Here is a 14,681-nt window from a genome sequence, read left to right as displayed (position 1 = left end):
TTGTCGTATCTTGGTGGTGTGAGATGTGAAACAGCTCACCTCATGGTGTTGGCAGCCATGGCAGCTGCATCGTACGGAGGAAAAGCACATAAGCCCATAACGCCAACCGAACCATTTCATATCCGAGTAAACCCTTCGTGATCAAACGCCAACCTGATATCAGCCCGACTTCGCGGGGTCTTGGAAGAAGATGACCTGCACCGTGACATCGTCTCTTACGCTACGCGATAGGGGAGGGTACGCGAGGGCGACACCGGTGAAGAGGGTTCTCCGGGCGCCTCCGAGGGCGTTCTTGATAAGGTGGACGGCGGCGTTGTCGAGATCCTCGACGACAAAGTTCTCAGGCTTGGCGTACCAGTTAGGCCAGCCGTAGGTCATGTCGAGCTCGCTCTTCTGGCCGGGGGTGGCGGCGAGCTTGTCGTGCGGCGTCTGCTTGCCGGCCTTCTTCGCCGCGATCCATTGCGAGACGCACTCCACGGCGTCCTTGGACGAGATGTGGTCCCACAGGCCGTCCGATGCGAGGATGACAAAGTCCGGGCTCTCGATCTTGGTTGTCGTGACTACGGGCGCGGCGGTCATGTAGGGTGCCGTCTTGGTCTTGGGACGCGGGCCGGTGCCCCAAAAGTTCTGGTGGATATGAGTGATGAAGTCGTTGTCCCACTTCCAGCGATGGTCGCCAAAGGCGCGCGTGACTGCTATTCCGAACAGGCGCCCTGACTTGGGATCGATCATGTCAGCCTCCTCACCGGGGTGCTCCTTGGCGAGCCGGTCGAACTCGTCCTGGTTGCGGCCGTTCTGGTCCTTGGAAAGCTCAAGGGAGGCGTAGGAGGTAGCGCCGGCGGGGATGGAGCCCAGAACGGCGCGGGAGTCGCCGGTGCAGGCGACGCGAAGGGTGGAGGTTACCGGGTCGAAGATGGAGAGGAGGGCGCAGGAGCCGGCGATGACGGGGGCAAGGACGGAGGTCACGCGGGAGTCGGCGGTCTCGCAAGTGCCGGCTTTGAGGCCATCAACAGCTTTCTTGGCGTTGGCGAAGAGGAGGTCGTCGAGGTTGGTGAAGGCCTTGACGATCGTGGTGTCGATGGTGCTGTCGGGGGTCCCGCTGGGGAGCTGAGATAGAGGGGCGGAGACGGCAGGGATGAGGGCGTCCTTGAGCACGACTGAAGTTGCCCATCCGCTGTTTTAGGGTCAGTGAGGTGAGGCGACAGAGCATGAAGGGGCAACCTACGCGTGACCGTCGTAAACTCCGTTGAAGAGCGTCTCGGACTTGCCCACGCCCGGAGCCAGAGAGAAGGCCATCATGTCCTCGACGGGGTGGTTGCTCGCGACTCTGGCGGCGTGAACGTGAGTGTTCTTGCCCTCAGCCGTGAATGAGCCGACAAACACATCCTCGCGAAGCTTCGCATCTGCCGTCTCGAAGCTGCCGCTATCGACGGGCGACTTGGTCAGGGCGTCGAGGTCGACAGGGCCGGAAAGCGTGGGAATGGCGCCGCTTTTGCCCGTCTTCTGGTACTCAGCGAGCTGGTACCCGACACCGCCTGCGAGGACTGCAGCGATGGCCGGCAGCGCGCGGCTCGACGACTTGGGCTTGGGAGGGCCGCCGGCCGAGTAAAGACGCGTCCAGCGCGGAGCAGCACGGACAGCGGTGCTCGGGGCTGAGGAGAGACGGAGGCCGACTCCGGCGCCGACGCTGGGGCGACACGCAGCGCGCTGCAGCATCATTGTTGCAGTGCAGTGCGGTGCTGGAGCAATCGGGGTCTTTGGTGGTGGGAGGGAGGAGCCGGGGTTCCCTTGGAGGAGCGACCGCTTGGCGAGAGATGGATGCTGGTGTTGGTGTGGTGCGGCGAGGGATGGATGGTTCCCTGTTGTTGGTACTTGTGATGTGGTTCGAGGTGGGTGTTGCTGGGAGGATGCCGCTTTGTGGTGAAGAAGGTTTGGTTGGAATTCTGACACCAGGCGGTCAGCCGTTTGAGAAAAGAAGGAAAGAAAGAGGGAAAGACACCCCTTGCCGCAAACGAAACAAAACACACCTCACACAAGGCAGGCCCGTTGATTTTGTCTGAGGTAAGAACGGGTGAGAGTGAGATTTTTGTGGCAGGTGATCGCGTGTCACTGCATTCGGACCCTTGCGTTGCGCTATGAGAGCAGCTGAGCCTGTGAGTGAGCCTGTGAAGTGAGTGCGAGCCACCTAATAAGCTGTGAGATGCTGTTTTCCAGCGATTTGTTTCCCAGCCACGATTTATTTCACTCTGCGGCACGGACCGCACGGCATCTGCCCGCAAATTACTCAGTGAACTCAGCCTCAGTGAATCAAGGAAAAATGAGGGGTGATGCCTCTCAATTGAGGGGAGAACACCTCGAAGGATTCTCTTATCTTGAACGACTCCCATTAATGGCTTAGTTGGAGGGTCCCAGTGACTCAGAGAGGGGAAATTCGTCGTGTTGTAATGTCGGTTGTGAGATCTCGTGATAGCACCTTATCCAGACCGTCCAACTGACATGGCGCCATATCCCCATCTTTGGATATGGTCATTTTTCATCATAACCGACAAGAAAATAAATGAATTCCAATAAAATTTTGCCTGTGTCGTTTAGTTTCTACTCGCAGTGAGTGAATAGTACCATTACCTCCCATTTACTGGCCCTCACCCACATTGCGCATGCCCGGTGAAAGGTTCACACGACTTTGCCAACCATAACGAACCACCTTCACTCTCATTCCCCAATCAACTCAACAAGTGAGTATTTTTGCATCGCAGAAATATCTGGCAGAAGCATCAAACAGTCATTCTCTGAAATCATTTTCTGTGATTATCCACATTTCCGTTGTAGATCATTCGTTACCCTGCTAGTAGTTAAAGAGGTGGAGGGCCATCTTGAAAGCAAAGGCACGTCGACCTAAAATATGACCAAACTGGCACACAAGAAGGACGACACATATTTACCTTAATCGAATGGCTTAATAGTAAACTATGCTCACGATGATCCTAGCAACGCCTTACTTGGAAAGCTATCGACAGTAACGGCGGATGGTGGAACAAGTTTTCGGCACAGAGAAAGAAGTACAAATGGAAGTAGACATCCAAAAGCAATCAAATCTCAGAACAATATGAAGAGAATATAATGTAGCCGCTAAATGAATGAGTGAGAACAGTATTATCGCACTAAGAAAGTTGTTTGACCCTCTAACGTCCCAGTTCTGTCAAAGGCCAGGCGTATTATCCTCTCCTGCAACGAGCGATGTCAGCCAAAAGGGAGCAACGAACTAGAAGCATAAGTTGCCAATTTTCTGCGTAGAATAATTCATGTTGATATGAAGAAATTCCGCACAGTGAGTAAGAGTAAGGCGCGACTGATGCAATCGGCGACGACGTCGTAAACCACACATCACGCTATGAAGCAACGCGATTCAAGCCGCATGGGCTTCAATGGCCTTCTAGAAGTATTTCTTGAAATTAAAAGTCGCCGAAGAGTAGAAGCCAAGTAAACCAATCAAGATTCTATCCGGCATTGCGTATAAGGTAGTTAAGAGTACAAATAGCTTATCGCACACGCTTTGCAATAGTGCATTGTGAATGGCTGTCGCCCCTCATTCCTTGTGCGTTCATCGATAGAAACATTTGGCGATTCGATTGCCCGAAACCGCCTAGTAGCATACTCTGTACCAGGGGGCCGCGATCTGTCATTTGTCCACATGGTCTGTTGGATCCTCCAACATGCAGAGCGGCCAGCCTTCTCCCATGTCGCCAAGAAGTAGGACACTCAAAAAGGGCACCGGATCTTACGGTATAATAATGAGGGGTAAACCCGCCTCATCTGCTGAAGAATCTTGTGGTCTCTTCATGACTTGCAGTATCTGAAAGTGACATTGACCATTCAATCACCTACACAATGCAGGCTACATACGAGGGCAACCCGACCGCCGCCGGCTCTCCGCCAACAGAGGCCACCGCTGCTTCTCCTGCAGCTGTCATTGAACCTGCACCAGTCGCAGCCCAGCCGGTACGATTATAAGTCTCCTGTTCCCAATGATATCTATGATAACCGCGATCACGAACTTGCACGCAAGACAGAGAAATGAGTTATGGGCACTTTGCTGATGCTATTCGGGCTTCTAGGATCCTCAACCTGCCGCAGATGATGACGAAGACTCACTGGCCGGCTCGGAAAGGTACAAGACGCCACTCTATTCCGGGGCCGGGGCTAACTCAAATAACGCAGCGCCGCCACAGATTCAACTGCCTCGCTAGCGGCAAGCATTACCGAGTATCGGAAGATCCATGGCCGCACTTACACACAGAAGACCGACTACTGGGGGCCTAATGACGAGCAGCAGAATGAGGGTCTAGAGCTTGCGTGCGTAAACCCACAATGCTTTCAGACTTTGGTTCAATAACACTCACACCTTTTACAGGCACTACTGGGAAACCCTGTTGCTGGATGATAGGCTATTTCTTTCGCCATTGCCAGAGAACCCCGGAGTAAGTCATGTTGAATAGCTTGCCCCAGATGGGTTGCAGTACTGATGAACGAGACAGAAAGTTCTCGACCTAGGCACCGGGACCGGCATCTGGGCCATGTAAGACGTTTTCCCCTCGAGCTTCTTAGGACTTTCGTCTGACCTTTGTCATTTGAGTGACTTTGCCGACGAGTTCCCTACGTCTGACGTGACGGGTGTCGACATTTCACCCATCCAGCCAGGCTGGGTGCCTCCCAACTGCAAGTTCCAGATAGACGACGTCGAGCAACCGTGGACCTGGTCTCCCGACTTCGACTTCATTCACCTGCGTCACATGGAAGCTTGCATTTCCGATTGGCCAGCATTTTACAAGCAGATCTACGATCACCTCAACCCTGGCGGCTACTTCGAAATCAAGGATTTCGACATCGAGTTCCGCTCGCAAACGAACCCCGACTTGCCGGAAGACCACATTTACCGCCGATGGGGTAAACTCTTCTTTGAAGCCGCCAACAAACTCGGCAAGTCGATGGACCAGTCTCGGGGAGGGCACAAGATTGCCAACGCACTCAGAGAAGCTGGGTTCGTCGACGTCGTCGAGAAGACATGGCCTGTGCCGATCGGAGGCTGGCCCAAGGACCCCACTCTTAGAGAGATTGGCATATGCAACTTGGAGTTTCATGATCAGTCCCTCGAAGGATTTTCAATGTTTCTGTTGACACAGGTGATGGGATGGGAGGGCATTCCTGCCGGAGTGTTCGTCGCCGAAGCGCGGAAAGCACTCAAGGACCCTGAGCTTCAGACCGTGATATACTTGTGAGTTTTCCGCGAGGATCAAAATGTGGAGGTGCTCACAAAAACCAGGCAAAACGTGTATGGACGCAAGCCCGAAACTGCGGTATAGTTGACGGAGAAGGAGCTTGTTGGGTTAATGTGACCTGTGACCGTGGCTCACCGAAACCTTGACGGTATGGCCTTGGATGGACCCAGCCTTAGGGGGACTCAACAGCGTAGAGTATTTATAAATCACGGCCTAGAAAAAATAACGTTGATATACTTTCTTCTTTCTCATATTACTCAAAGTGGAAGACATTCGCACACTCAACCATGGATTACAAAACGCGACTTCGTTTCTTAAACATGTCGATCCGAGCGGCGGCGGCCCCGACATTCCCTCGGTTTCAAGACCTTCCTTGCGAGATACGTTTGATGATATGGCGCGAGTTCTTTCTCGAGCCAAGATTCTTTCGGTCCGTTTGTAAAGTGCTCCAAGCGTGGAACAGTGGTCACAGCTATGATTTGCGTTGGACGCTAGTCCACCATGGATGCTCGAGAACATACTACACTTCTATCGACACGCAAATCAACAAAGAATCGACAGAGGTGGCCCGCAAGATCCGTCCAAAGTCTTGCTTCCCCGTCTTTTCGCCCGAAATCGGGGTTCGGGGACTAGAAATGCGGTGGGACTCGCATCCCATGTACTTCCACGTCAACTGGGACGTCGACTTTATCAGTCTCGATATCGCTGACGCCGGAATTCAACTGACACCGTCCCCCGAGTGCTTGTTGTGGTACAGCAAAGTTCGAAATCTATCGCTGGGGCCGTTCCGACAAGGTGGCATTACGAAGCCGTTTGACTGCCTTTCACAAGAAAACGACTGGTTGTGGGAGAGACGTTCCCTGTTTCCTAATCTCAAGAGCATCATCCACTGCCTGGATCCTTTTTGGGCGCCTTGGCACAACAACGCTTGTTATTTCCAAACAAGATATCTCTTGCGATATTCACAAAAGATTCCCCCGCAATGGAAAGATATAGCGTATAAGGTTTGCTTTCTGAGCCCGTGGACAGTTCAGGACGACACGACGCAGCCTCAATGGACCGATTTTCTCGAGCAGCTGCGCGCGGAAGGTTGGCACCTTGATTTGGACTATTTACAGGACGAAGCTGAGGGCGCAAAACATGTTTTTGAGGGATTAATGGAACCTTGAGATCTAGCAGTGCAAGGACGGTAAACATCAACATCCAGCGAGAGTCTTGGGATATTTCAAGTCGGGTTCAGATTTGTTCACTCCGCATATTTCCCGACAAGAAGCCATGCTACCAGACGTATGCGCATACTGGTTTACTAATCGAAATAAAATTGAGCGGTTTTCCAATGCATTTGATCCTTATCACGTGGGCGGAAGTGCTACAGCAGGCAACCCTGACAATGAAAAAGTAAACGGGAAAACAAACCATAAGAAAGCTCGGGCTGGACCCTATAAGGGTTTTTCGCAGCTTCCGTTGGATTTCAGGCAGACAGGCGGGTGTCGTGTGCTGAGCACTTTGACGGCCCAACAATTCCCAGGCGTCGAGAACATGTTTGTCTCTCCCGCACCAGAACGGCGGCTGCCTAGTTCTCAGTATAAGGGTTATCGACATAAATTCCTGGGCCTGGACTCGACTGCTCGTAGACCAGGATAATGAGTCCAAATTCTGACGCGATGCATCAGCTTTTATACGAAGATCTAGCATCAGCACAGAACAGAGCAACTGAGATTGGACCGCTGTGATTGAGGAGACCAAAGCGTCCACGAAGTCACCAATGCCGGTCACCGAAAGGATGTTTCGTTGCCTAGATAAACACAAACTTAGATCTGCCTTAATACTGTGAGCCACAAAACATGCCTTGATCAGCGTATTTAACACGCCTCCCAGAGCCACCACAGGTCTTTCCCTCTAGACCGAAGACTTCCAAAAACAGCCTTTCATGAAATGGAACATCGTTAAAAGTTCCGTCCATCTGAGCACGACTAGCAACGGTGCGCCTAGATTCTGAGGGCACATGCCAGATGCCCCGGAGAGACTTCTGGGATGTAACCACTTACGTATCTGTCGGAAAGCACGCAGTAAGGGCATGAACAACGCAACCAGAGACCGAGGGTACCTTAAACTGATGTTATTACTACAAACTGATGTTATTACTACAAAAGTACAAGCCGGTCACGCTAACCAGCTTCTCTAACGGCCACACTTTCGGAGCACGGACACACATGCCAACATGAATTAAGTCCGATGAGATTGAAGAGATGTCAAACTAATTGGGGTATATGCCAGGATCCCAAGATCCTCATCCTCAATCGCCGATGCAATGATAACGCCCCGCAACCCAAATCGCTTGCTCGCTTGCTTCATATCGCTCGCTCGCTAGTTTCATACCATCTCCGTAGCATCAACAGGCTTCTGCGGCGTCTTCCTCTCCGACGACACCCGATCAAGTGATATCCTATCATCATCCCCGTCCTTGTAATCGAACGGCGCGTCGTTCTTCAATGGCCAGTTCCGCATCGTCGTCGCCGTCATGGGCACCAGGCCCTCATCTTCTGGAATGTCCTTGACAGCCTGTCGCCCGAAGCTCTTGCGCCGCGTGGACTTGGGCACTGTGGGTGGCAGGTTCGTCATGGCGGCGGCCCTGTCGAACACTGTGGGCGAGTTGGGCTCGTCGTCGTTCATCGCAAACCGCTTGGAAATGCTTGGGGCTACATGTCTCATGAATGCCTTAAGGAAGGGCAGGCAGGTGCAGATAATGCCGACGTTGGCCTCGACCACGCTGTAAGAGCGAAGTTAGCCATGGCCTCGATAGGGGGTGAAAGATGGGTACGTACCACCAAATGATGCTGATCGATGCGGTCCAAGTAAAGTCAGAGTTGTTGAAGCCTATCGGGATCATAACCATTCGGACGATGCTCGGTCCGAGAACACTAATAGGCACAGCCAGTCAGAACTCGTTCCTCAATCTAACCTCAGTAAACGCGGAGCCTCGGGCTTACAATCCACCGGCCATCAAGAAAATCGTCATCTCAATCTTCTTGACCAGCCGTAGAGACAATGGCGAGAGAATCCAGATGGGAAGAAGCAGGATTGCGAGATCTGTGGCGACATTGCACACAGAGAGCATCAACCACCACATCGCCCGGTCGACGCAGGTTCCTGGCGTCTCGGGCTCCCAGATCTTGGCCATTGGCGTGCAAAGGTAGACCCATCCGAGAGCACCAGCGGCAGAGTATCCTATCGTGGCAAACATGACGAGGTAGACGGTCGTTCGCACCATTGGCTTGAGTGGGAAGCGGAGGTAAAAGACCAATATCGACGCTTTCGTGAACAGGATGGAGAGACTGTAGGCTGCCAGGTCGGTCATGCTCAATTTGTGGAAGGCAACGGCGTCCGCCCTGGACACGTCCCAGATGTGGTGTCCCGCTCCATTGCGTGTCTCGTAGACCTGGATGACGGAGTACGCGGTGGCAAAGACTAGGGCAACGAAGATGAGATCGTCGTCGAGCTGGTGGCGGTGAATCACGACGCGGACGGTATACAGACGAATGCCACAGAAGATGATTGCCAAGAGGTTTAGCAGAATCGCTACGACGAGAACCTGTGGCACGAGGGACTCTGAAGGATTTTCGAAGTTCGAAGTCACCCCCGGTGGGGGCGGCGCAGCGCTGATGAGCTCGTCTTCACTCATTGCTGCCTTGTCATGATGAACCGGTTTGGAGATTAGTAGGTAAGAGGTTTGTCGGTTGTCAAGAACGGCATGACTTGCAGAAATGAAGGATCGAAAAAGGCGTCCGTGGATATTTACCAACCCTGAATCGCGTCTTCGGGTCTGAGATCTTGGAATCCTCTCCCCTGTCGTCACGGAGCCCCGTGGGAGCTTTGAAACGTTGATGGTTATTTGGTCGCACTGACTGGTTCGACATCCATCATTCGACCTACTAGTCACGTTTCCCCATCGGCAAATGCTACCAATCGTCGCTTCACCCTGGAAGCTTATCCGGCTTAAGCCTGGGGTTGTCGCGGTTCCGGCAGCCAAGCATCATTTTCCAGGGGGGGAGGCGCGGCGAGTTTGGTGTTTCGGGAAACGGCAGGCAAGCGGTCGGCATCTTGCTACGGTTCCTGAATCTAGTTGCCCCTTGTGCCTAGATGTCCCTGAAGATCTTCCCCCTCGCCAAGTGCTTGGTTGGATTAAGCTTGAGTCTAGGGCCCGCGAAAGAAGCATCGGGAGGTGTTTCCGACTATCCTAACTGGACGCTAGCGCGGGAGGGGAACAGCCGCAGAAGGGAGATGGTGCGGCGAGCAATGTTTGTTTCCAAAGCATAAACACACGGCGGGATAGAAACAGAGAGCGAGAACATCGCGATGTGCCGCGCTAGCCATCTGAGTTTTGCCGCGGAGGGGAGCATCGCGATAGGTTGGGTAGCTTCCGTCGGCACGTTGTCAACGGTGGGAAGTGGGAGCGATAGAGATTTAGACTCCCGCCGGCGACTTATCAAGCTTTCAAGGCGGATCAAGGGCCTGCGTCGAGATCCAGAGGGTAGCGTGGCCGATCATGTTGGAGGATGGTGGCGAAGCGAATCGTGTCGATGTTTCCCGCTTCGGAAGATTTCTGATACAATTCGTCGAGCATCCATCCCGGACCTGATGCACATCAACCCAAAGCTTAACCTAACTTCGGGCGGTAGGAGCACCAGCCTAGCCAACAAACTTCCAAGGGCCCTCACCCACTACACAATTCTCCGGCTGGCAGTGGTTCTGCCGTTGGGACGGCGGCGAGAAGGGGCGGAGGAACTCAGCTCGAAGGCGAGGTGTTGGTGTGCAGGCTGGTGATTGGCGGTGTCGCTTCGCGGACCAACCAGATAAGTCAAGATCGACGAGTCGTCCCAAGATAGACATTAAGAAAATGTAAGAAGGAAACGATATCGATGGGTTGGGTGATGGGAATTTCCAGCATTCGCAGCAATTTTGCCTTCAGAGTTGGCTCAGCCGCTCTTGGAAATTTCGATAAACACCTCCAAACGGCACATCGCCAACAGGAGGGACGGACTCTCGGCCCTTCGTCCAACAGCCGATGACAAGGGATGACGTCCGGTGGCATGGGCCGACGGTAGTCGAAGCCGATATGTTGACGGTTTCAGACCAAACTTCGAGTTCATGTCACGGGTTGCGGGGAGAGCAGTCTCAGCCGAACGAAGCGGTGCGCGCACGGTACTTGGACTTCGGCACATCCTGATGTCGACATTGATGGGTGCTGTCATCTGTCTGAGCGCTCGTCTTATCCCGCCAGATCGGAGTAGGAGATCAGCACGCAAGACTGACATGTAAAACCGTCGATATGGTCTGCGATATAGCTCCTGTGCATCGAATTCTTGCAATGCACCGGGCACGCGTTTCTTGCAAGAAAACGTTGTTGACACTCCCAAAATAACAGAGTGTGGCCGGTAGGTTCGTCTTTCGTCAACAGCCGCTCCGTGTCCGGTGGCTTGGCCGGGCCCCGATTGGCATGCTCGGCGTGGGGCGCGGATGCAGTGCTAGGGAGCACAGGGCCCCCGTTCCTGCAGGAGACTTTGGAGAAAGAAGAAGGTCGTGATAAGGTTACATTGCCCACGGGGCGTACTAAGCCCAAATGTGAAGTTGGCTGTGAATCGGCTCATCCCGACACGAGAAAAGGGAACGGTGGAACCGACGTCGGCTTCTTGGTCGAGGGGTGTCTTAAATGAACTGCAGATAGGAGTATTCGGAACTGCGACTGTCTCGCTCGGTGTCGACTTATTGCTGTAACGTGACGTGCTTGTTTACCGTCTTGAGCGACCTGCAAGGCGCAGATAGGAGCAAGATCGCTTTGCCAAGATGCTTAATGAAGGCCCTTGTCGGCCGCCCATGCTAATAGGGTCGCAGCGCCGAAATACGAACAACGATATTGCATTGCCCTGCATTGCCTAATGCACCAACTCGCCGGTCGCGCGCTAGACATCGAAATTGGGCTGCCGTGATATGAATCGCGGAAGATGTGATGCTGTTGTATATAACACGATGACTCCACGAGGAGATGCAGTGAGCGTCCCTTATCGCCAGGTCTCCTTGTGATCCGCGTTTTGTTGTCGGTTGTAGTCCCGAGATGCATCTATCGCGTCTTCTTCTCGCGGTCTCCGGCGTGACCGGGGCCGTCGCCCTCCGTGACCACCCCTTGATGCGCCGGGCCGACGACAACGCCCCGGAGACGGCCGTGAACAAGACCACGGTTGAGCCGAAGCGCTTCATCGTCGAGTTTAATCAGGTGTGTTATGTCCGTGCCTCGTAACCCAGACAACAACCGCTCACACCATTCAGGGAGCTGATGCCTCCGCCGTTGCCGACGATATCGCCAATCAGCGCGGCGCAAAGGTGCTTCGGGTATTCAAGAGTGACGTCTTTACCGGCGCGGCTGTCGAGACCGATGTCGAGAACATCGACTCGCTGCAAGCGCTTGAGCCTATCAAGCAGGCGTGGCAGGGACGAAAGTACAAGCTGGCGCCCAGCGCGCCTCTGGCGTCCTTCAGCGAGAATGCGACGGCCATCGGCTATGATGTCCACCACATGACGGGTGTCGACAAGCTGCATGCTGCCGGTGTTCTGGGCAAAGGCGCCAAGGTTGCTGTCGTCGATACCGGTATCTGGTACACCCATGAGGCTGTGAGTGGCGATCGAACGTCGGAGATCTAGAAGTTATCTGACACCCTTCAGCTTGGTGGTGGCTTTGGCGATGGCTTCAAAGTTGCGGGAGGCTATGACTTTGTGGGTGATGGAAGTAAGACCCTCTGATCGGAGTAGTTCCTTCGGATCTTGAGATTGACCCGGTTCTCAGCATGGCCAAATGATGGTGAGGTCAAGAACCCAGACGCCGACCCGTTGGACCAGCAAGGTCACGGAACACACGTCGCCGGTATTATCGCCGGCAATAGCAGCATGTAGGTTGACGCGAGAGATGCCCTCCACAACCAGCGCGGACCGATTCCTGACACCCTTCAGCCTTACTGGAGTTGCTCCCGAAGCCACGTTGTATGCATACAAGGTGTTTGGCAGCGTCGATGGGACGGACGAGGACACCCTCATCGAGGCTTTCCTCACGGCGTATGACGCCGGTGTAAGTAGCCTAAGGTTTCGGCGATCGGCTTCTGCTGACAGACTTCTAGGTCGACATCATCACTTCGTCTATTGGCGGCATCAGTGGTTTTCCGGATAACGCTTGGGCCGTTGTAGCCTCGAGGCTTGTCGACAAGGGTGTTGTTGTCACGATCTCCGCGGGCAACGACGGCCAGGCAGGTGCATTCGCTGCCAGCAGTGGATCATCCGGCGAGCATGTTGTTGCAGTTGCATCAGTTGAGGCCGATGTGTTGGCATCGTCGTCTTTCAGGGGCGTCTTCAACTTGGACGGGCAGTCCAACGAGACTCGCGTCGCCTACCGAGCTGTAGAGGACTGGTACCCTTCTGATGTGAAGGACTGGCCTATTGTGCCCCTGAGCCTCAACACCAGCACGGCCGATGAGGCATGCAATACTCTCCCGCCTGGCACTCCTGATCTGACTGGCGTTGTTGTATTGGTGCGCCGTGGAGGCTGCAACTTCGATCAGAAGCAGCGCTACCTCGCTCCTTTCAATGCCTCCCACATTCTTTTTTACAGTAACGACATGCCTTTGGTGAGGCCTACCACTGAGGACACCAGCAGTCGAATTGCCATGGTCGAAGCTGGTGTTGGTGCTGCCATCATCGGCACCATCAAGGCTGGCGGAAACGTCACGGCTGACTTCACTGAGCGCCCCATCTTCAACATTGTTGGTATCAAGAACGAGGAGAACGGCGGTGTTGCCAGCTCCTTCACTTCCATTGGTGCCACCAATGATCTCTTCATCAAGGCTGACGTTGCGGCGCCCGGCGGGCAAATTCTCAGCTCCTATGTTGGGGGCGGTTACTCCATCCTCAGCGGGACGAGTATGTCATGCCCGTATGTTGCCGGAGTCGCTGCCCTATACGTCAGCAAGTTCGGTGGTCGCAGTGTCTACGGTCCTGAATGGGCGAAGAGTCTTGCCATGCGCATGATATCTTCCGGCGAAGCCATCAAGTGGGATGATGGAGCGCTGGAGAACAACGAATATCCCTTCTATGCTTCTGTCGCCCAGGTCGGCACTGGCCTCATCAACGCCAGCAAGGTGCTTGATTATGAGACCACACTTTCGTTTGCCAAGTTCGCCCTGAACGACACCCACCACTTCAGCCGATACCACTCCGTCGACATCACCAACTCTGGAACCGAGCCGGTGACCTACAGTTTTGAGCAGCAAGAGTTTGGCGGCATGAACACCGTCAACCTGGATCCGACCGCCTGGGGAACTCCCAAGATCGCGTGGGGTGAGGAGGTCTTGGCCACGCCACAGAAAATGACCCCTCAGATCTCCTTCCCTGGCGCCGTCACCATCCAGCCAGGAGAGACCAAGACCACCCAGTTCAACTTCAAGTACCCCGAGAGCCAGGATCTCGACCCCGCCAAACTCCCCTTGTACAGTGGAAAGGTCCTGATCAAGGGTAGCAACGGCGAGACGCTCGGCGTCCCGTACATGGGACTGGCTGCTGACCTGCACAAGGACATCGGCATCATGTTCCAGTACCCGGTCGGGTGGCCACAGATGACATCCACCCGAAGTGACATTCCCATCGCTCAGAAGTCCAACTTCACCTTCAACCTCGACCCCGAAGTTCAGGACTTCCCCAACGTGTACACGCGTGCCCAGTATGCCACGCGAGAGTTGAGGTGGGACATCTTTGAGGAGTCATGGACTGAACGGGATTGGAAGTACCCTCCTGTGGTCGGCGAGGCAGGCTTCGTGGGAGCTGCGACGAGCTGGTCGAAGGCGCTGGGCAAGAACTACATCGATCCCAGTGTCGATGACCCCAACGACCTCATCACCCTTCCCATGCGTGATGTGCCTAGAGACATCGTAGGTTTATACGGTACAGAGCTGTGGTGGCTCGGACGATTGGCGAACGGCACTCAAATCGCGCCGGGCAAGTACAAGATGCGGTTCGCTGCTCTTTTCCCGTTCGGAAACCCAGAAGCCTCAGACAACTGGGATGTTTTCGAGACCCCGGCTTTTGAGGTTCTGCCATTGGAGAGTTGAATAGACGGTGGCAGTTATGATAGAGTTTCTTCCATAATGTCTTAATGTAATGAAGGGACTTGCACCTTGCATAAATTTCCAGAAGATTCGATTCATCTTGCTTTTGGTCGATCATTGACAGGAATGCCGCAAGTTCTCTGGTATCCCACACTGACATACCGACGTTGAGTGGCGACGCTAGACAGAGAATCTGGTGTATGTTGTTCAGTAATTTGCAACGGTTAGCACATCAAGACAGGATGTCACGAAAGGGGAGGAA

The 14,681-nt window shown here is 54.0% G+C and overlaps 4 protein-coding genes across 4 annotated transcripts; 2 read left to right on the top strand and 2 right to left on the bottom strand.

The window, feature by feature from the left end:
• Positions 1-159: 159 nt before the first annotated feature.
• Positions 160-1,719, bottom strand: CGCS363_v014887 (Protein phosphatase 2C-like protein; the record flags this gene model as incomplete). Its single annotated transcript, XM_036646736.1, has 2 exons — positions 160-1,174; positions 1,226-1,719. The coding sequence occupies 2 exons, from the start codon at positions 1,717-1,719 to the stop codon at positions 160-162; spliced, it is 1,509 nt and encodes a 502-aa protein (XP_036488417.1).
• Positions 1,720-3,888: 2,169 nt separating this feature from the next.
• On the top strand, positions 3,889-5,360 carry CGCS363_v014886 (Secondary metabolism regulator LAE1; the record flags this gene model as incomplete). Its single annotated transcript, XM_036646735.1, has 7 exons — positions 3,889-3,999; positions 4,116-4,168; positions 4,219-4,353; positions 4,412-4,478; positions 4,536-4,576; positions 4,634-5,272; positions 5,321-5,360. The coding sequence occupies 7 exons, from the start codon at positions 3,889-3,891 to the stop codon at positions 5,358-5,360; spliced, it is 1,086 nt and encodes a 361-aa protein (XP_036488105.1).
• A 2,289-nt stretch (positions 5,361-7,649) lies between these two features.
• Positions 7,650-8,958, bottom strand: CGCS363_v014885 (Satratoxin biosynthesis SC1 cluster protein 4; the record flags this gene model as incomplete). The annotated part of the gene is made up of 3 exons (XM_036646734.1): positions 7,650-8,046; positions 8,102-8,197; positions 8,267-8,958. 3 exons carry the CDS (start codon positions 8,956-8,958, stop codon positions 7,650-7,652), a joined length of 1,185 nt encoding a protein of 394 aa, XP_036488106.1.
• Positions 8,959-11,388: 2,430 nt separating this feature from the next.
• vpr-7 (Minor extracellular protease vpr) lies at positions 11,389-14,422 on the top strand (the record flags this gene model as incomplete). The annotated part of the gene is made up of 6 exons (XM_036646733.1): positions 11,389-11,547; positions 11,601-11,942; positions 11,994-12,057; positions 12,115-12,217; positions 12,279-12,393; positions 12,443-14,422. 6 exons carry the CDS (start codon positions 11,389-11,391, stop codon positions 14,420-14,422), a joined length of 2,763 nt encoding a protein of 920 aa, XP_036488107.1.
• Between the last annotated feature and the right edge of the window lie 259 nt (positions 14,423-14,681).

Source organism: Colletotrichum siamense (genome assembly GCF_013390195.1).
Source record: "Colletotrichum siamense strain Cg363 chromosome Unknown KSG_Cg363_contig10, whole genome shotgun sequence".
In the NCBI taxonomy this organism is placed as follows: domain Eukaryota; kingdom Fungi; phylum Ascomycota; class Sordariomycetes; order Glomerellales; family Glomerellaceae; genus Colletotrichum; species Colletotrichum siamense.
This window is presented reverse-complemented; position numbering and strand designations above follow the sequence as displayed.